Raw genomic sequence first — 21,782 nt, 5'->3', positions numbered from 1 at the left:
GATGAGCCACACATTGCTAGTTTCAAACATTCTTACCTTAAACAGCTATAGGTAGAGAATGGAAATGCATTTATATTTATATGTGTGTATGTGTTGATATGATTTTAAAAAATAAATAAATAGGGTCCTAGCCGGGTGTGATGGTACATACCTTTAAACCCAGCACTCAGGAGGCAGAGGCAGGTGGATCGCTGTGAGTTCGAGACCAGCCTGGTCTATAAAGGGAGTCCAGGACAGCCAAGGCTATACAGAGAAACCCTGTCTCGAACCTTCCCCCCCCCCCCAAAAAAAAACAAAATAAAAAAATAGGGTCTTACTGGATAGCCCAGGCCCCTAAAGCTCAAATGACATTTAAGTGTGGTTTAAAAACATAATTTTAGGGTTGTAACTCAGTTGGTACAATGATCGGCCAGCATGCACAGGCCATGAGCTTGATTCCTAGCCACATAGACCGGGCATGGTGATGCGTACCTATAACCCTGGCATTTGGCGGCTTGAGGTAGGAAAATCATGAGTTCAAAGTCACCCTTAGTATGGTGGTTTGAACAAGAATGGGTCCAATAGGCTCATGTGTTTGAATGCTTGATCCCCAGTTAGTGGAACTATGTGAGAAGGGTGAGGAGGCGTGGCTTGTCACTGGGTGTGGGTGTCAGGCCCAGGCCTTTCCCAGTTGGCTCTCTCTATCTCAAGATGTGAGCTCTCAGCTCTTGCTGCAGCACCCTGGAAACGGAGCCTTGGTCCTCTGGAGAGCAGCAAGTGCCTGTTACTGCCAAGCTATCTTCAGCCCCGCGTGCTTTCTGCCTGGACCAGTGCTGGCTTATTACATGCTTTCATTTAAATTGAAACTAATCTTTACTGTAGGAAGCAGATCTGCTTCCCTTGCAGCAGTGTGCTTAGTGTGCACACAAAGAACAGAACCAACGAACGAGATGCCTCGCGTCCCAGCAGAGTCACAACAGCGACAAGTCAGAACCCATCTTTGCTGAAGTAGACACGGACAAGTAACAAAGTGGAAAAGATTATGAAAAATAAATAAAATAAATGGGAAGCTGGCCCTGTCCTCCCTACAAGGGTGTTAACCCAGCTGTTTGCTGCTACAGCGTGGCTTTGGGTTTGCAGGCTGCCAGGCCTCTGCCATGTCAGGTGCCAGCACTGCCGAGTTTAGTGTCCCCAAGACTGAGACCCTCCTGCACAGGGATAAGTTGTAAAATTCATCATTCATACTGAGTGTGGTGGCGCACGCCTTTAATGCCAGCATTTGAGAGGCAGAGGCAGGAGGATCTCTGTGGGTTAGCTGTTAGCCTGGTCTACAAATCAAGTTTCAGGACAGGTGGGGCTATGTAGAGAGACCTTGTCTCAAAAAGAAAAAAGATCATTATTCATACCAGAAAATGTTTTTCTCCCCCAAGGCTTAGGCCACACACTCTAGGCATTTAAAATGCAGCTGTCTCACTCTCAAGTCTGGACCAAGAACTCTCCCAGTCCTCCATCTGCTCCTCCAGAGCCGTGAGCCCCACCGCTGAGCACTGCTGGGGGTCACATGACGGCATTGGGTCCAGCTGCCAAACACTGGGCATGAGCAAACAGCAAAATGCCCTCCCTGTTCTGGAAAAGACTAGACCCTTGGCTCCAGTGTGATCATAGTACAGCATAGAAGGAGGTGGTCGGGAGGGTCACCTTTGCCAGGGTGACTTTACACAACAGAGGAGCCTGAGCCTCACAGGGCACCTGGTGCTGCAGTGGGCACAGCGAGCTCATTATCTCCTGCGCTTCGCAGGAGGACGCCTGTCTCCTCTCAGTTCCTGCTGTTCTCTGGGTTTAATGCCCACCCTAACGTCCTGTCATTTGAGACTCTGAAGACTGAGGCAGGAGGACTGAGTCTGCGGCCAGCCTGAGGTACATGGTGAGACCCTATCAGGAAAAAAAAAAAAAAGGTAAAAAACAAAAAACCCCAAAACCCATGCTAGGTCAGGGCAAAAGCTTACAGTGAGTGCAGCCAGAGGCACTTAGACAGCACCTGCCATGAGACACCACTCCACAGGGCTCCAGCCGTTCCTCTGGCCCTCAGAGAGCACAGCAGATATGTTGAAAGAGGCTGCAGGTGCGGACATAGTGAAGTATTCTCCCCAGAGGGGACAGGAAGATGTGGCCCTCAGTTGTCCCTCTGAAGCCTTAGCTGCCTGTCCCACACACAGGCCTGTGCTTGCCACAGGCTGAGCCCGAGGTTTTGCTTCCGCTCTGCTTTACTCTGCATTGACCCTTTGGCCCTAAAGCTCATTCTTCTCACGCGTGTAAGAGGGACCCTGCCTGTCCCCCCTTCACCGGCACAGCCAGGCACAGGAAGCCCTTCCAGGAGGCCGCGTTCTCCTGGAGCAGCTCAGGAAAGTCTGAGCAAGCCCCAGGGCCTTCACAAGGGTTTGGCAGCTGCCAGCTGGCGGGGCTCCTCTCTACTCCTTGCTGCCGTGTGGGGCTGCTGAACTGTCTCCTAAACCTTCTGCCTTCTGCCCAGGCACTGCATTTATCACTGTGCCCCAAAGTTGTCGGCCTGTGAACAATCAGGAAATGCTTCACAGACTGCTGAGAACAGTTTCCACCATGGCCTGCTGAATGCACATGCTGCCAATGGACTGGTCTGCCCAGGAAGGCTGCCCTTGGGCCTGTGTGGAAGGCCACACTCCAAGTGGCTAGCCCCGTCTCAACCTGCTGAATGCACATGCTGCCAATGGACTGGTCTGCCCAGGAAGGCTGCCCTTGGGCCTGTGTGGAAGGCCACACTCCAGGTGGCTAGCCCCGTCTCAACCTGGGTATCTCCACAAGGTTTCAGAGATCGGCCGTCATCTATCTCATTTAAAGTTGACCCTGTCAAGTGGGCCCTGGTTGGGGTCATGGCTTTTTATGGCTTTCTTATAGCCACATTGAACATGTCCCACTGGTCTCCCCAGTGACATGCCTCACCCTTCGTCCACACACAGTTTACTGGACCTAGTCTCGTGCAGCAGGGGTTTTCTGAGGGCAGAGGGCTGGCTGACCATGGTTGTGCTGTGGGGGAAGCCTCCTAGGGTACAGAGTGTGGTAGATGTCATAACTGGGGAGACAGTTCAGAAACACCATGTAGATCTGTAAAGCTTGACCTGCACCTCAGGGAAAGGTCGGGTTCCGGTTCGTGCAGAACAAGCTCCTGAACTCAGCATTGAAGAAAAGTGGTCTTTGATCCTCTTCCTCTGCTTTTTCCATTCCTGCAAGACCAGCTGCGACTCATCAGCTCCATGTGCAGCCACACCATGTCTGAATGTACTCCTTCATATTCATGGTTCCGATCTTGGGCCACAGCCCAGGATGTGCGCTCCAGTCTGCCAGGAGCACTTGGGCATCATGTCACCAGTTTATTGTTTATGTTGCCACCAAAATACAGCACTTGGGCTCCCTTCCATCCAATACGCTTCAAAAAACACACACAGATTGTTGTATGTGCGCCCAGCCTTTCTGAAACCCAAGGGTTTTATCCCAGAGTCAGGTGCCTTTCTTTTTCACCTTTCAGAAGGTGAACCGTAAGGAGCTGGGGGTCTTAGCCTGAACTGTGACCACATAGCCAGGTCCCACTGGCCTTTCCAGTGGCGTGCTTCACCCTGCCCACAGAGCTGCTTGCGCTCATGGCGATGAGGAGCATCTTGAGTCTGCTCAGCATAGTGAACGGACTCTTCAGTACCTGCGGGGATCGCGCTGTATGGGGTTCCTCTGATGTGTGCGCCTCTCAACAGGCGTGCGAGCTCATCAGTGCTGCTCTTCACACATGCCAGCAGGGTCATGTCAGGCAGAGAGCTGTCCCTGAGCCTCGCAGTGCTCCCAGAGAACTCCTCCTACTACGGAGTCATTCATGCTGTCCCTGAGCCTCGCAGTGCTCCCAGAGAACTCCTCCTCCTACAGAGTCATTCATGTGCTTCAAGGGCCTGTGGCACCCTCAGGGTGCCAGTCACTTCCTCATCGGGGACAGCATTAAGGCCTTGGTAGACAATCCCCAGCTGGCTGTAATGCACAGCACCAATCTTGATTGTCTCTCCAGGGTCCACCAAGCTTAGGTTTCCACGTGACAGTGGTAATTGCTGGTGAGAACAGCACCAGGGTGCGATTTTAACCAAAGCCATGGTTCTTCGTGTCGGACACGCTCGTGTCATCGCTTGAGAAAATGACATCTGCGTTGAACAAATTGCTTGTTGTGGTCAGCAGCAGGGCCATTGCTTTGTCAGCTCCACCTGTGGGCAGGAGGGTCTTGCCTGAGCAATTGCTTTTAAAAGTTCTTATAACAACTGCCTGGGGTCTGCCCAGTGCCGAGCCTGGGTCTGCATAAAGCCCTGCGCCCTGGTTGATGAGTCCACCTGAGGCTGGAAGATGGCACATGGGAGATTGTTTGCTTCAGGCTCTGGGTGTGTGCATTCAGGAGCTAGAGGGAAACCCTGTCATTGAACAGTGTGAGAAGGACAAAGGGAATGGCCACACCCTCTCCCAGACTGAGAATTCAGAGTGCAGGCTGGCTTTGTTGGCATGTGGGAAATGGCATGCTGGGAAGTGGATCCGATGGGTTGTGTCCAGTGAGGAAGCTGAGGGCAGCTTCCTGGTGCGAAGAGCACACATCTGTTGACTTCATTCTTGCTCACTTCGGTGTGTAGGGTTGACATTTTCCTTGAGAGCCTGTCGAGACCCACAGTGAATGCTCAGGTAGCAGCTGCACAGCCAGGTGTCTTCCCTCAGCCATCTCAGAGAGGCAGCGTGAGGCTTGAGTGAGTGACGGAAGTGGGACGCCGTGTGTCCTCCAGTTGTGTTTGGAGGGTGTCACCTTTGCGCTTGGTGTGGCCATCATGTCTCCCTGTTCTTCAGACTTGAGTCTGGGACGGGACAGTCTTAGGCTGCAGGCCTTTTGTTATTTTGAACTTCCATATCTACGCCTTTTGTTGAATTCTCCATGTGGTTTTTTGTTTTGTTTTAATCTTATTTGTATTTACCTTTAAAGCAGAATGTGATTGGGCACTACATTTCCACTCACAAGCCTTACTGAGTTACAAGACCCAGGGCAGTAGCTTAGGTCTGTCTCGGTACTCTGGAACACAAGCCACAGGGGAATTCCTGTCAAGTTGTTAACTTGTGTTCTTACTTCTAAGACTAGCACATGCAGAATTAAACCTACAGGGGATGAAAAATACTGTACGATCAAACTTAAGCCATCCATCTTAATTTTGTCCTTTCTAAACATGTATCTCAGAACACTTAAGTACAAATGATTCAGTCTACTAAAGAACCCAGCTCAGCAGCTGAACAGTTCAGACCACAAAGCAGGTTACATTACAGTGTGTGAAGGACCGGGGTGTGTGTGTGTGTGTGTGTGTGTGTGTGTGTGTGTGTGTCCCTGTCCGTCCGTCCGTCCGTCCGTCCGTCCATCTGTCTTAGGGACTTGTGTGTAGTCTAGTTGAGCCTCCTTTGCATTGTCTCCCTGGATAACAAGCTTAACAGGATGGCATGTTGGTCTTCATGCCGCTGGCCCAGGAAAGTGCCAGGCTCCAGTCTTGGTGTGTGTCATGCCTTGGGGTAGTGAAAGTGCCAGGCGCTGAGCTGGTAAGTTCCTCCTTTCACAGAAGGATTCCAAAGGAAAACAGGCTCCCATGGTGCTTTTCTGTGTGATCCACTGTGCCAGCAGCACCTGCCAGATCTGCACTGGCTGCATGGCTGTGTGTTGCTGACCGTGCTGACAGGCAGTGTTCACTTCCACAGAGAACCATGCCGATTGTGCACTGTACGGAGGCGGCTGCTTGACACACACAGCTTTTGGTGTTAATGGTAGAGGCTTTTCTTACATGCCTTCCTTGGTATGTTGTGACTTCCCTGCTCACTGCTCACTGAAGGACCTTCTGATGCCCTAGCACCTAAATTCTGAAGTGTGTGGGCCTTGGCAGGCCGGGGGTGGGGCCGGGATTCAGGGGAGGGCACCGGGTGCAGAACAGTGCCAGCCACATGCGCACTCCAGGCCTCATTACCACATGAAGGGCCACAGAAGGGCTCTTTCTTTTTTCCTCTGTGCCTGTGTTTTTCAGTCACACTGGAGGGAAGGGGGTGGGGGGTGGGGGTGCTCTGCCTGCCCCGAGTTAACAATGAAGCACAAAGTGCTGGCAGAAGGAAGCTCACAATGTGCCCTCGGGCTATTTTTGATGACTGCAAGTAGCTGTGCCTCACTGAGAATATGCCCAGCAGATGATGGTGTCCACCCTCCCCCACGGGTCCAGAGATGAGCAGGCGGCCTGTCCTCTGTGCATCCCCTCACCTCACAGCTCTGTGTCCCCAGCAGCCGTCCTGCAGGCCTGACAGGCTCTGACAGCGCTTTTTACCATATATGGCCATCAGTGCTCCGTGGCTGACAGCTGGCCAGGGTAATTTCCTTCCTCTGCTTTGATTGGCTGCACAGCTGCTTGGAGAATGGTGGGATCTGGAAGTGTGTGGTGAGAGCCACCGAGTCAAGCTCAGAGAATGGTTAACTCCTTCCTGGGTTTCTGGAGCTTGTGAGTCCATGCTGGGCACATGAGCTGCTGCTTCTCAGGCCAGGAACGGGTTCTGAGTACATGCGGGTTGTTCTCGACAACCACACAGCGTGGAATAAGCACATTTTTGTAGTGTCATCTACACGTGCAGCAAGCTGCTCTCTCCAGCTTGAAGGTCTCTGTCAGTTGGGTGTAGGATCCAGGGAAGACTGGGCTGGGAGGCGAGGGATGAGGCACGTGTCTGCTGGCGGTCAGGGGTGCTGAGTGCGGTTCATCTGGCTGAACCGTGAGTCCTGCGTAAGTGGCACTGGCCACTGAGTTGGGTCTGTACCCCGGTCCTCTAGCTTGTTCACAAGACGCAAACTGTCCTGCCGCAGTCTGCCCCCAAAGCAGTAGCGTTCTGTCTTCCATCCCACTTTGGAGCCCTGCTGGCTGCATCTTCACTTGCTCACTAGGGCGGATTAGACGGCCACCCACTCTCCTTAATGGTGGTACGTACCCTCGGGCTTCCATGCAGAGCCCTAATTCTTGTGCTTGTGACTTTTGCTTTTAAGCTGAAAAGTTGGCTTTGACTCTGTTCCCCCCATCGTGGGTTCTTGACCTTCGCTCTCAGCCCAAACATGTCTGTGGAGTCATGGTGGTCAAGGACACTGAGTTTTCACTCACGTCATTTAAGGGACACCTAGGCAGCCCTTAGTGTTAGGGTTGGCACCCTCGGAGCAGACAGGCGAGCAGGACTGGGAGCTTGCTCCAGCCAGCCTGTCCTAAGTAGTGAGACCTGTCTCAATGGACGAAAACCCACCCCCCAAAAGGAAAGATACATTTTTAGACGCTACTTCATAGTTTTGAAAGCAGAGTGGATACATTTATTAAGGAAGGATAGCAAAGAATTCCTGAGGTCTGGGTCTCCCGCCCAGGGGCTGGGGGTGGAGGTGTGAGGTCTGGGTCTCGTGCCCAGGGGCTGGGGCTGGGGGTGTGAGGTCTGGGTCTCCCGCCCAGGGGCTGGGGCTGGGGGTGTGAGGTCTGGGTCTCCCGCCCAGGGGTTGGGGGTGGAGGTGTGAGGTCTGGGTCTCCCGCCCAGGGGTTGGGGGTGGGGGTGTGAGGTCTGGGTCTCCCGCCCAGGGGCTGGGGGTGGAGGTGTGAGGTCTGGGTCTCCCGCCCAGGGGCTGGGGGTGGAGGTGTGAGGTCTGGGTCTCCCGCCCAGGGGCTGGGGGTGGGGGTGTGAGGTCTGGGTCTCCCGCCCAGGGGCTGGGGGTGGAGGTGTGAGGTCTGGGTCTCCCGCCCAGGGGCTGGGGGTGGAGGTGTGAGGTCTGGGTCTCCCGCCCAGGGGCTGGGGGTGGAGGTGTGAGGTCTGGGTCTCCCGCCCAGGGGTTGGGGGTGGGGTGTGAGGTCTGGGTCTCCCGCCCAGGGGCTGGGGGTGGGGGTGTGAGGTCTGGGTCTCCCGCCCAGGGGCTGGGGGTGGAGGTGTGAGGTCTGGGTCTCCCGCCCAGGGGTTGGGGGTGGGGGTGTGAGGTCTGGGTCTCCCGCCCAGGGGTTGGGGGTGGGGGTGTGAGGTCTGGGTCTCCCGCCCAGGGGTTGGGGGTGGAGGTGTGAGGTCTGGGTCTCCCGCCCAGGGGCTGGGGGTGGGGGTGTGAGGTCTGGGTCTCCCGCCCAGGGGCTGGGGGTGGGGGTGTGAGGTCTGGGTCTCCCGCCCAGGGGTTGGGGGTGGGGGTGTGAGGTCTGGGTCTCGTGCCCAGGGGCTGGGGCTGGGGGTGGGGCTTAGTGTGGGGTTTGTTGTGCTGCTACAGGGAGTGCCTGTGTGTCCAGCCCCGAGTTCAGGCTCTACCATGGAACTGCATCCCATTGTGGTGTATTTGAGTAAGAACAGGTTACCTTTTCAGCTTTTTTTTTTTTCCTTCAAGTAAAATATTCATAGTTTTATAGTGCCTCCTCTCACACTCTCAGTGGGCTTAAGTCTGGCCTATATTAAAGCCATTACATCTAGTACTTGGGCTAGCAAGATGGCTCCCTGGGCAAAGTGATTGCTGCACAGCAAGTTTAAACCTGGGATACGTGTAGAGAGAATAGAAGCTACTCTTCAGACTTGCCCACTGACTGCCACACGTGTGAGGTAGCATGACCATGGTCCCCACCATGCACATACACACAATAATAAACTTTAAAATAATGCTGAAGGATGGGTGTGGTGGTGCACACCTTTAATCCCAGCGCTTGGGAGGCAGAAGCAGGGCATCTCTGTGAGTTCGAGGCCAGCCTGGTCTACAAAGCGAGTCCAGGACAGCCAGGGCTACACAGAGAGACCATGCACCACAGAAAAAGGAAAGAAAAAGAACATTGGTGAGCCCATCCCTGGAGATACCTGTGACGCACAGGTCACCTGTGTGGCATAGTCACTTCACTGCTTCTTCCCAGGGCCACGCCTCCCGTGACAGCCTTAGCTGCTGGCTTACCTTACCACAGAATGACTCAGTCTGATGGTTTACTCTAGAGCACCCCGACTCTAGAACTTCCTCCATGTGTCTGTCACACATGGTCTGCATCTCCACAGCTAAGTCCACCTCTGTCATCTGCAGTCACCGTGTCCCCTCCCTGTGGAGCAGCTGAGGCTCACAGGTCCTAGCAGAACACGGCCTCACATAAATAGACAAAGGAAGCTGGAGAAAAGGCACATCAGGAGATGCCCTTTGCTGCCTCCCTGAGCCCTGCACATGTGAATGGAGCCCTTATGCTTGGCTGAGTCGTCCCGCTGCTTCCGAGCACGTGTTTGATTCCATTCTTGCTGCTGGAGTCCTCGCATTCTCACGTGTCGCCCCCAGCCTGAGGGGGAACTCTTACTGAAATGTGGGTACGGCCTCACTTTTCCTTAAGCTGCGAGCGTTTGGAAAGACTGAGCTGCTCTTCCTCTTCCTAGAATCACGAGACCTGAGCCTGCGGCTCTCTGGACCCTCACATCACCCTGGCCTTACCCAGTGTGGTGCAGAGGCTCGGAGAAACAGCTGCAGAGTCAGAAAGGATGGGAAAGTGAGGCAGCTGCCTGGATTCATAGTAGACAGGCAGAAAAACAGAGAGTTAATGCAAATTAGTGGTAAATTTCAGGGCAGACCCTAGGAAGGAGCGTGCAGCTGTCTAAGCATCTCAAGGGAGTATCTAGACTGACGCCCTGTGCTGCTTTGTACTGGAGCAGCTTACTAACTTTGCAAAGGTACTCAGGAAAAAGTTAGCATGGTACAAGTTTCTACTCTGAGAAGGGCCAGTCGCTGCGCATTGGTTCTTCTGGCATGATTTGATGTGACTGATGGGGGAAGCACGTGCAGTGTGTGAGGACTTGCTCTATTCTGCATGATCTCGTATAAGCCACACGGCACACAGCACAAGCCTTGGTTTTTGAGGGTACATGAGGGCGAACATGCCCCAGGTCCATCTTCACAGGGTAGCACCCCCCTTAATAATGTCTGTGGAGTTACCAGTGTGATGTATACAATGTATCCTTTTACAGTTTGGCTGCAGTGTGACTTAGCACATATAACTGCTGCTGAAGATGGCAGGTGCAAAACATGCTTAGACCTTGGTGGAAGCCACTGAGGTGTTCTCTGGGGACTGACTGGAGGACACTATAACTAGAGACCTATGCTGTACTTTAGGTGCTTAAAGAGGGATCCTTTATCCAAAGGCAGGTCAGTTAAACATCCTTTTTTAAAGAGTTAATGGACTTGCTTTATGATTGCTGATCACTCTCTTCTAGGCCCGTGGCTGGAAATGCTACCTAATTTACTGGGTTTTGTTGAGAGGCTCGAGCTCTCTCCACAGGCCCTCTGAGTCTTGCTTTGAAATTTTTTTAAAGGTCTTGCCCCAAACCCAAAGCACATGACAGTGTTGGCATCAGCTTTGCTGCTACGCTGGGGGTTGCTGGCTGGGACAAGCTCAAAGCTGTCACCCTGCCTCGGGCCAGCCACGTGGAAACTGTGCCCTTACACCTCTGCTTTGTGCCAGCTGTCTGCACGCCCCAGAGGCTGAATTTTCCCTGGGGCTCATGTTGCTTGGCTCAGAACAGGCCACTGGATCTGTCAGGTACTAACGAAAGTGTGCCAGGATCCTGACCCATTTTGCCACTGTCCCAAGAGTTTGTGAACCAGGGCCTGGAACAGCTCCTGGAACCTTGGCATTGGTTTTGATAGACACTCACTTGACTCCAGGTAATCGCTACCACCAGAGGGTGTGGCTGGAGCGGCCCAGTGTGCTGTGTGACAAGGACAGCTAACTAAGCAGTGAGTGAATTAAAACCTTAGTGAAGGCTCGGAACACAGACGGCTGTAGTTTCTGTCCGAGAAAGGAAGTGATGCAGAGTGGCGCTCGGTACACGGTGGGTCCAAGCTCCAGGCCGGCCAGCTAACACAGTGGGACATCTCAAAGAAACAAGAAAGCAGTGCAAAATAACATAAAAATAAATAAGACAGAATCAGTGATACCTAGCTTGATGAAGCAGCAGGTGGAGGTGCTTGCGATGCAAGCTTGGCTGAGCAGTCTCCAGAACCCCCGGCTTTGTTCTCTGACTTCCACGGCACACATACTCACCCATACACAGACACACCGTACACACTAATAAATAAAAACAGCGGCACTCTGCTAGATGGTGCAGTTGAGGTGACTTAAGCAGCATTAATAAAATGAAATTATTTTCATGTGCTCTTGAGGGGCAGTAAGCTCTGGCATCACGGGGCGGGGACACTGTGCACTGAACTTCTCCTTACAGGTTCATCTGTTGTCACAGTAACCAGAGTGCCCACTCCGCAGTGTTTGGTTTGCTTACTCACCTGTTTTGGCAGGTACCAAGCATACATGTGCAGATCGGGAAGATGATTTACTGTGGGGTGTCAGTTCTGGGGATTGAACTCAGGTCCTCAGGCATGGCACCGAGGACTTTGTCCTCTGCCCGTCTTGCAGGCCCATCATTATATCTGAATAGTGTACACTCTGCTAAAAATTATGGCTGCACTTCAGATTGCTTCTGCTGTGGTAAGAAGGTATGTGGAGGTTCTGAGCCATGAAAACAAGATGGCTGCTATCCCGGAAGCAGCCCGTGTCAGATGCTCTGCTCATGCTGTGCCTGCCCCACTGCGCATAATCAGCTCCTCTTGTGCAGTGCTGCTGCCTCATCCGTGGGAAGGACTTATGGTGACATCACAGCCAGAGGAAGCAGCTGCCTGCAGAGCATCCGTTTTTATTAACTCCATGTTTCTGATGGCCAGCTGCCAGGTATTGCAAGGCTACTGTGAGCCCCGTGCACAGCCCATGACCGGGTGGGAACTTTTTCCCTCTCCAAACCTAGTATGGATGGCCAGTGACATTTCAGACAACCGCCTCTTGGGTATGGTGTCTCCATTTATTTGGAGAATGGGAAGAATTAAATTCCCATATGAAGCTGGGCAGTGGTGGCCCAGCTCTCGGGAGGCAGAGGCAGGTGGATCGCTGTGAATTCGAGGCCAACCTGGTCTACAAAGCAAGTCCAGGACAGCCAAGGCTACACAGAGAAACCCTGTCTTGAAAAAAACAAACAAACAAACAATCAAAATTCCCACATGATCCATGGTCTTACAGGCACCTGAAAGCGTCAGCCGTCATCATTACTGCTTGTTGTTTGTTTTATTGTTCGTGTTTGTGCTGACTTCCTTATAAGTTGCTATGTAGCCCAGGCTGGCCTTGAACTCAGATATCCACTCAGCTCCACCTTCAAAGTGCTGGCATTAGAGGTGTGCGTCGCTGCACTCTGCTTGTTGTTTTGGGTTTCAGTAGAAAGGAAGCGTGTGGAAGCTGCCGCTGAGCACCAGGCAGGATCCCCGCAGCGGCAGGCTTGCTGTGACTCGTGGGAGTGGCTGGCTTCTTATTCTCAGGTCTTATGCGGATAGAGCACACATGCGGACACCTGCTTGCTAACGTGTGGCTGGCACTGTTGAAGCTGGGGTAATTAGAGAAACTTCTGTGCGCAGTTAGGCTAGTTAACCAGGGCTAGTGCTGCAGCTTCAGTTCCGACCGCCTTGCTCTCAGCAGTGGCCCCACTTAGCCCAGACCAAAATACCACCTGTTGTTCTGCACAGACTGGCTTGCTGAGGCAAGGCTTGGGATACAGAAGCCCAGGATAAGACAGTTCAGCAGAAAAACCTTGGCTGGGAAAAAAATATTAATGGCAACCTGTCAGGTTGCTCAGTGGAGGAAGGGTTCTGCCACCAAGCACAGCTACCTAGATTCTGTCCTTGAGACCCATGTGGTGGTGGGAGGAGAGACCTGACTCACAGCAGTTGTCCTCTGACTTTCACACATCCATGCTGCCGTGCCTCACTGAGCATGCACACACACTAGTAAGTAATGCAATTTAAAATCTTTTTCTTATCTTTTTTCTTTTTAAAGACAGGGTTTCTCTGTGCAGTCTTAGCCGTACTGGACTCACTTTTTGGACCAGGCTGGCCTTGAACTCACAGAGGTCTGCCTGCCACAGCACAGAGAGTCCTGGGATGACAGGCATGTGCCACCACGCCTGGCAGCATTTTAAAATTTTAATGTGAAATTCGTAGCAATATATTGATACATTTTAATTTTCTTATTTTTTTTTTATAGGAAGCATCAAATAAAGTGAGATACTCATGTACTTAGCGTCGAGGCTGCACAGGTGTTGGTATTTTGCCATATTGCTTTCATCTCTCTTGACAGAAAAGTACAACAGCTTTAGGTGGCGCGCCACCGCTTCTCCTTTCCTCTTCAGAGAGGGCCGTCTTCTCAGGCCTGCTCGTTTGTTTCTGTTTTCAAATCGTTTTCCTTTTAGTCTGAGCAACCCCAGCAGTGCTAACAGTACAGAGTGAATCCGTGAACACACACTCCATCCTTGGGTGTGTGCTTGTGCATCTGGGACTTGATGTAAAGGTGTGTCCCCTGATGGAGGCTAGTGCAGTGGCTCTTACTCCGGCCACTATTTGTAGTGCTGCCTCGGGCAATCTTTCTCACGTGAAAAATACAGGAACACACGTTTCGCTCACCAAGATCGTTTAGAAAGTGATGCTTTGGGGACGCGTCACTTCACCTGTTGCTGTTACTCACAGGAGGAGGTGTAACAAGACATCTCCTGTCAGCACCTCTAGCTGGGCTTTTCCATGTGTGCTCTTTAAACAGATGTCAAATGGTACCTCATTTGAATTTATTTTGTATGTATGTGTGTGCAGGTATGTGCACATGTGCGTGCAGGCGCCCAGGGAGGCCAGAAGAGCGTGAGATTCCCTGGAGCTGGAGTAACAGGTGGTTGTGAGCCCCCAGCATGAGTGCTGGAGAAATGAACACAGTCTTAGGGAAGAGCAGCAAGGGCCTTAGCCACTGCGCCATCACTCAGCCTTGGTGGTTTTCACTGTCCAGTTACCAGTGAGATGGCGTACCTTCTCCCACATCCGCCGGTGCCCAGGCTTCCCCATGTGAACCCTCTTCTCACATCATCTGCCGCTGCTGTGTCTGGCTGTGCTACTGTGTCTCTGTCTCTTCTGTGTTTTTCAAACTTATCTTTTTCCTCAGCCCCCTCCCCTTCTGTGTGTGTGTGTGTGTGTGTGTGCACGTGCGTGCATATTACAGGAACACACCACCATGTTTTAGAACAACTCACACTGGGCTTCCTTCCTACGTGCCTTAAACTGTTATGTATTTACTTACTTTTGTGTGTGTGAGAGTGTTTTGTTTGCTTGTGTGCCTGCCTGATGGCCTCGGAGGCCAGAAGGGGCCTAGGCCCCCAGATCTGCAGTTACAGAAGGTTGTGAGCTGCCACTTAAGTGCTGGGAACCAAACCCTGCTCTTCTGGAGGAGCCAGGTGGTGCTGGTAACCGTTGAGCCATCTTTCCAGCTGCTGCCGCCTCCTGCCTTCCCCTCCCCCTTTCTTCCTCCCCTCCCCCCTCCTCCCTAAAAAAATGGTCTATGAAAAGCTGTTTCCAGTAATCTTTTGTGACAAGATCTCACTGTCCAGTCCCCGCTGACCTAGAACTCACTCTCCAGTGGTATTTCAAGGTTTTGGTTTTTTCCCAAAGTACACACAAACACACACGCGTGCGCGCGCGCACACACACGCCCGCGCGCGCACACACACGAATGATTGTTTCATCTAGAGTTTTCCATTGATTTCCCTGATGTTGCTCCTGGGTTTCCAGCCTGTTGTCAGTTGTGTCATTTTTTGCTCTCATATTTATCTGTGCTTTGATTTCCTAACCTGTCTGTTCTGTTGGTCTTGTTGTATGAGATCCATTTGCCTTTATCAGCCATTGTGACTGCTGTTTTAGGTGACTAGTTCACAGTACACTTACCATATTGCCTACTTCTTTTTGTTTTTTTACTCTTTCAAACAAAGATCTATTTGTGGTGTTATATTTGTTGAAAATGGCCCTTTTTGTTGTTTGCTTTTTAAAAAGGATCATTCTTGAATGATGATTTATTTGAGCATAGGGTACAAAGGTGACATTTTCCAAAGCCTACATTTAATACACTCCGTCTGACTGCTCTGTCCACAGGAACGCTCTTCTCTCCCATTGGCTGCTTTTGAGGGGTGTGTGTGTGTGTGTGTGTGTGTGTGTGCATGTGTGCGCACGCGTGCAGATGCCCTACCATTAGATTAATCCTACATGAGATTTGTATTTATTGAGTCTAAGGATTCTTAGGCCTCTAAGGGCTGGCTATGGTGGCACACACCTTAGTTCCAGCACTTGGGAGGCAGAGGCAGGTGGGTCGCTGTGAGTTCGAGGCCAGCCTGGTCTACAAAGTGAGTCTAGGACAGCCAAGGCTACACAGAGAAACCCTGTATCGAAAAACAAAAACAAAACAAAACAAAAAACCAATATTCTTAGGCTTCTGAAATCTGGAAAGTTCTTAGCTATTATCTACATTATCTGTTTAGTTTTTGCTTGTTGTGCAGGATTGTCTTACTGACATGGGAGCCAGAGTCATTCTGGTCTTCCTGTCAGGCTGTGGAGCGTCCCACATTCAAAAGGGCAATTGTAAAGCTGTAGTGAGGTGGGAGTTAGAACTGTTTGTAGTGTCATGCAGAGAGCCCATGAACCGACCTGCACCAGCCTAGACCATCGGACATAGCCAGGGCTACCAGTCAGATAACCAGCGCTTCCAGTGGGTTTCAGGGCTACAGTGAGAGAACTGGGTGAGCCCACCTGAGGTTCGGTATAGGGTCTCTGTGACCATCACGGCCGGCACAGTAGCAATCCAAGAGGCAAGAAGACAGTTTGGTTCAGCATGACTAAGGAGCTGGTGTTGGTTCAAACTTCAGGAACCTGACCCCAGGTAGTTTAGTATAGGCATATTCAAGCACAGCATAAGTTGGTGAAAATATCTCTGATGACAGCTAACTACGTCTCATGTGCACAGTAAAGCTTGACACAACTACATCAGAACTCTGTAAAGTACTTGTGATGTCATCCATAACGATGAGTTCTATAGATTGACTACATGTGACAACAGGTTATGCATCCTTTGAAGGAACAGCCTGTGTGTGTAACATTTCTGGCTTTCCTAGTGCTTGTCCGTGAGAACAGGGACCTACGCCTCCCACTCACGGTCGCATGGATCCCAGTGCAGGGACGGCACGGTGAATCCCAGTGTCGGCTGAATTCTGAGCACTTCACATGCTGGGACACTAGCAAACACTGGACCTTACTTGACTTTCACGTCAGCTGGTAAAAAATAAACAGCATGCTGTTGCAGGTGAAAAACTGGGTAAGGGGCAACAGAGCGAGTGAACTGGCTGAGAGCCCACGTTTGGGAAACAGCAGCAACGTCACTCTGGCCTGGACAGTCTTGATTATGAACGCTGTGCTTTACCAGACTCTCTTACGATGTGGTGTCCACTGACATTTCCTGTTTTCTTTTTCTTTTTGTTTGCAATGCTGGGGAGTAATCCCAAGGTCTTGTGTCTACTAGGAAAGCATTCTACTGCTGAGCTAGATCCCTAGCCCCTGACGTTAATGACTTTTGCCTGGAAGGGGGAATCTCTAAGAAACCTAGACTATAGGCCTGTGTGTAGGGGCATCCTAAGCCTCAGCATAAATCATTCCCTCTTTGCCGAAACCCTTGCCTGTGCCGTGACAACGCGCATTGTCATGAAGCCTCCTTGGCTGCCTCCTTGACTCCACTCCTCCCTCGGTCAGCATAGGGGGCGCCCCTTCCATGTCCAGGCTCCCGCACTTAGTGTAGTGTCTCGTCAATAAAAATCTACAAATGGTATGTATTGGTTAATTCTCACTGATGGGGTAATGTAAATACTGTGCTAGAAGAATTAATGACAGTGACAGTTTTATTGAGTTCTCATGTGTCTGGGTGCTTTAAGTCCTCACGTACATTACCCAGATCACCGTGATGGGACCTTTGGCTTACCTAAACGTGGTCTCACCTTGATCCTGGGAGACGGTGCTGCTGCTGCCTGTAGCTGAGGTGAGCTGCATCTTAGCAACGTGGCTTTCCTTGGCTAACCTCTCAAGCAGCAGGACCTGGATTTGAGCCCGTATCTCTGATGCAGAGCATGTGTGCTTGTTAGTTTAGCACATCGCTCTCTGAAGAGTCCCATTAGTTGAGTCAGATTTCAAACAGAGTTTACTTATCTTGAAAAATTGCCAAGAAGCTGCCCCTGCCTGGAGGGTTGTCGGTACAGCCAGAGCAGCAGCGCCCATGCATGGATCTGTCAGTGTACGAGGCTATGGTTCTGCTGTGTGCCTGCCCTTAAAGTGCACAGCCTCCATCCTGTCAGAGAAGGGAAATGGCTTTTATAGACCTGTTGGTAACACAGTAGTTGTCTTGATTGACCCCAAATTGGTAGGTTGGCCTGTTGGGTTCAAACATGTAACACAAAGGCCTTATGGTGACTTTGAACAGCAGTAAACATTTTCTTACCAGGATGCGGAAGTAGGCGGTAAGGCCCAGGCTGATGCACGCACACTAGGCTGGCCAGTGTTTCTGCTGATGGAGGCAGCACAGCCCTCACCTTTAGCCTCTGTGCAGTAGCTACAGCTTTCCTTTCATTTACACAGCTGGCAGCATGGATGACTGCTCCAGTAGCTTGCTCTTTTAAACGTAGAGGCTGGAGAAGGGGCTCAGCAGGTGCAAGCTTGTACTGTTCTTGCAGAGACCCCCAGTTTAGTTGAGAGCTCATAGCTGCCTGCAACTCCAGCTCTAAGAGGATCTGCACCTCTGGCCTCCACAGCCACAGAGCCCATAATTTTTGATAAACTTTAAAAAATGAAATTACACATTACATATTGAGAAAGCAAGAGTCCCCATTATCCCAGTAAAACTTTCGTACAACAGTGTGGCTGCTATAGAATTGTACTTTGGTAGAAGGACTTGTGAGTTCTCTTTGCTGTTTTAATGCAGACACAGTATTTTGGATGTGGAGCTTTAGGCTCTTGTGATGTGATGGAGTGCCATTAGTGGTGGCGGCTCCTGCTGGCTGCCACTGAGAAGATGAGTATGACCACACACTGTAGCGTGGTTGATAGCTGCGATGTGCTGATGTCACAGTGTTACATGATTGGTTTGTCTCTTCTTTCAGACAGGGCGCATTGACAAGTCCTACCCTACAGTGTGCGGCCACACAGGACCAGTGCTGGACATAGACTGGTGTCCACACAACGATCAGGTCATTGCCAGCGGCTCAGAGGACTGCACTGTTATGGTAAGTCCCCAAGGTGCGGCACAGCGCAAACCACTGGGACTCACCACCTGCTCTCAGTGCTGTGTACAGGGCTAAAAAGGTGGAAATCCTAGCAGTGGTGACTCCATAGGATTGAACATTATGGCTTAATGACAGGTGAGCCCTTTACAAGCCCTTGTATCAACAATTGTACTATTCTTTGTTTTCTTAGAAAGGGAGGGAGAGAGAGAGACCTACCCATTGACACTAATATCTATAGGGAAGATTTGGATGCAAGTAAGATGATTTTCTAATATTTTTATTAATGACATTTGACTATACCGTCTATCAAAAAAAAAAAAAAAAAAAAAAGAGTGAAAAAAATACTGTGATAAACTGTGTACTCTGCCGGGTGTGGGGGCGCACGCCTCTAATCCCAGCACTTGGGAGGCAGAGGCAGGCAGATCACTGTAAGTTCGAGGCCAGCCTGGTCTACAAAGCGAGTCCAGGACAGTCAAGGCTACACAGAGAAACCCTGTCTCAAAAAACCAAAAAGAAGGAGGAGGGGGAGGAGAAGAAACCCAAAAGTAAACTGTGCTCCTGGGCAGCAGGATGCCAACAGCTGTGCAGATCAAGTAGAAAGAACAGTGGCAGGTACTGGGGCTGGTGGGAGTGTAGCAAGGGCAGGTTTCCACCCTGGTGCCGGAAGGCATTTTTTCCTGCTGCCAAAGAGGAACCTTTATATTATGTGTGTGGGTGTTTTGCCCCCTGTGTACCCTATAAAGGCAGCGCCAACACTGCCCAGAAGAGGGCATTGGAACTGGAATTGAATGGTTGTAAGCCGCCATGTGGGTGCAAGGAATTGAACCCAGGTCCTTTGTAAGAGTAGTCAGTGCTCTTAGCCACTGAGCCATCTCTGCAGAAAGTTTGTTTTGAGAGAGAGAGAGAGAGAGAGAGATCTTTTTTGCTAGGTGACCCATGCTGACATTGAAATTTTTAGGCTCTGGTGATCCTCCTGCCTCAGCCTCCCAATTAGTACCTCAAGGTTTTTCGGGACATTGGTCCTGAGTGTGAGCTTTCCTCTGAGTACGGTTATTGACCTGGATCAGTCTTCAGTGTGTGCTGGCTAGTTTGAGGTCAACTTGGAACAAGCTAGAGTCACTTAGGAAGAGAGCATCAGTTGAGAAAATGCTCCCACTAGATTGGCCCATGGGCATGTGGTCCTGGGGTGCAATAAGAAAGCAGGCTGGGGCTGGAGAGATGGCTCAGAGGTTAAGAGCACTGTCTGCTCTTCCAGAGGTTCAAGTCCTAGAAACCACATGGTGGCTCACAATCATCTATAATGAGATCTGGTGCCCTCTTCTGGTGTGTAGGCACACACGCAGGCAGAACATTGTATACATATAAATAAATAAATTAAAAAAGAAAAGAAAGAGCCAGGCTGTGGTGGTGCACACGCCTTTAATCCCAGCACTCAGGAGGCAGAGGCAGGCGGATCGCTGTGAGTTAGAGGCCAGCCTGGTCTACAAAGTAAGTCCAGGACAGTCAAGGCTACACAGAGAAACCCTGTCTCAAAAAACTGAAGAAAAAAGAAAAAGAAAAGAAAAAAGAAAGAAAGAAAGCAGGCTGATCAAGCCATGAGGAACAAACCAGTAAGCAGCACCCCTCCATGGCCTCTGCATCAGCTCCTGTCTCCAGGTTCCTGCCCTGACTTCCCTCAGTGATGGACTGTGCTGAGGAAGTGTAAGCTGAAATAAATCTTTTCTTCCCCCAGTTGCTTTTGGTCATGGTGTTTATCAACAGCAATAGAAACCTAAGACTAAGACACAATACTTTCCCAAGATATGTTAACAAGGTTAGATGTAACAGGTGGGGTGGGGGATGGCGCTGTTGCCCCTGAAATAGCAAAGATTATCCCGAGATGAGTTTGGTTTTTTAAAGATTTATTTATTTATTTATTTATTATCATATATACAGTGTTCTGTTTGCATGTGTGTCTGCACACCAGAAGAGGGCATGAGATCTCATTATAGATGGTTGTGAGTCACCATGTGGTTGCTGGGAATTGAACTCAGGACCTTTGGAAGAGCAGTCAGTGCTCTTAACCTCTGAGCCATCTCTTCAGCCCCCCAAGATGAGTTTTTAAGGTTTTTTGTTTTGGTTTGATTTTTGGGGGTTTTGTTTTGTTTTGAGACAGAGTTTCTCCGTGTAGTCTTGGCTTTTTAGACCAGGCTAGCCTTGAACCCACAGCGATCCCCCTGCCTCTGCTTGCCAAGGCTGGGATTAAAGGCGTGCACCACACCCAGCCTCCAAGATGAGCTTTAGACTCAGCTCAGGCAGAGAGCTTGGAGAGCCATACTCCATTCTTTTTCTGTTCTCTTAGCTTTTGTTTTGTTTGTTGTTTTTAGATTCTTTATGTTGTCTTATGGACCAAAACATTCTTTAGAAGGCTTTATTGGGTAAAATAGTTTATACAGACAAATCAGTTTCTAAACTGCGCTATTTAAACATTTCTCCACCTTCCTTGTGGGCTTTTGGCAGCTGAAGATGTATTGAATGTGCTGCCAGTAAAGGAGTCATTCTGTGTGTGTGCTTGCTAGACTGATGACTAAGGACTGTGGCTGCGCCTGCTACTGGGAGGGAACACACGTTAGAGCTGCAGCCGAGAGTCCTGGCTGCTGTGGAGGAAGCAGGTTTGCTCTGTTGCCTGTTGCCAGCCTTGCTGATCATGTTACTCTTTAAAACAGCAACTTCCACAAAAACACCAGTACTTAAAACGCAGCTGTGACGTGAGTGGAGTGTGCCAGATGACTTTCACTCTGTCACCTACATGCCCTTCCCCTCAGATCACTCCTGAGTGCGCACCTCTCTAAACACCAGGTGGGCGTGGCGTTAACTAACAGCTCAGTGGCTTCTCCATCTCTCTGGTCTGTGGGTTCCTAGCAGGCGCTGTTACAGAGCACTGATGTCTGCCTGTACTTTTCTGTCTGTCTGGTCTGTGGGTTCCTAGCAGGCGCCTGTTGCAGAGCGCTGATGTCTGCCTGCGCTTCTCAGCGCTCTGGGTTTTGCTGAGTGTCCTTCTGGAGCCGGTCGAGGCTCCTGTGCTTCTGTCCTCTGGCGTCTGCATAGCTGTTGGAGCTTCGTTCCTACACCTAGTGACTTAGTAAAGGAGCCCAGAGTGGCTCTTGTAGCTGCTTCTCTTCTGTTTTTTTAGTTTGAGCAAAATTTACATGGTGTTGCTCTTGCTTTCCGCCCGGTTGCCTGGTGTTGTGGACAGCATAGGAAGGGGCAGTAAGCACCGATTCTTCCATTTACTGTTTCCAAGGCGATGACTTAGCACTTGTCATCCTCAGAACATGAAGCATTTTCCTTTACTTGATTTGAACTCATGGATTTGAACAATTTGCTTGGTCTCAAAACTACCATGTCTCAAATCTCAGCCTGCCCTGTCATCTCCAGTGAGACTGGAATGGCTGCTCCATCTTTGATCGCTTCCTCACTGAGATTCACTCACGATCTTGGGCATCGCTGCTGAAACTTACCCCTGCTTTCTCTGCATAGAGAGAGATGTTTCCACACTGTGGTCGGTGTGTTGTGGTAACTGTGATGCG

At 50.7% G+C, this 21,782-nt stretch overlaps 1 protein-coding gene across 2 annotated transcripts in view; it reads left to right on the top strand.

Annotated features, from left to right (window-relative positions):
• Positions 1 to 21,782, top strand: part of Coro1c (coronin 1C) — a 74,119-nt gene that overhangs the window by 35,094 nt on the left and 17,243 nt on the right. For both annotated transcript variants that reach the window (XM_051161695.1, XM_051161694.1), the window contains one exon: positions 18,091 to 18,213. In XM_051161695.1, the coding sequence (XP_051017652.1) occupies positions 18,091 to 18,213 (123 nt within the window). The remainder of the gene's footprint in view (positions 1 to 18,090; positions 18,214 to 21,782) is intronic.

The sequence above is a fragment of the Acomys russatus genome, chromosome 19, assembly GCF_903995435.1.
Source record: "Acomys russatus chromosome 19, mAcoRus1.1, whole genome shotgun sequence".
NCBI classification, from domain to species: domain Eukaryota; kingdom Metazoa; phylum Chordata; class Mammalia; order Rodentia; family Muridae; genus Acomys; species Acomys russatus.
Note: the sequence above shows the minus strand (reverse complement) of the source record. Positions and strands in the feature narration are given on the sequence as shown.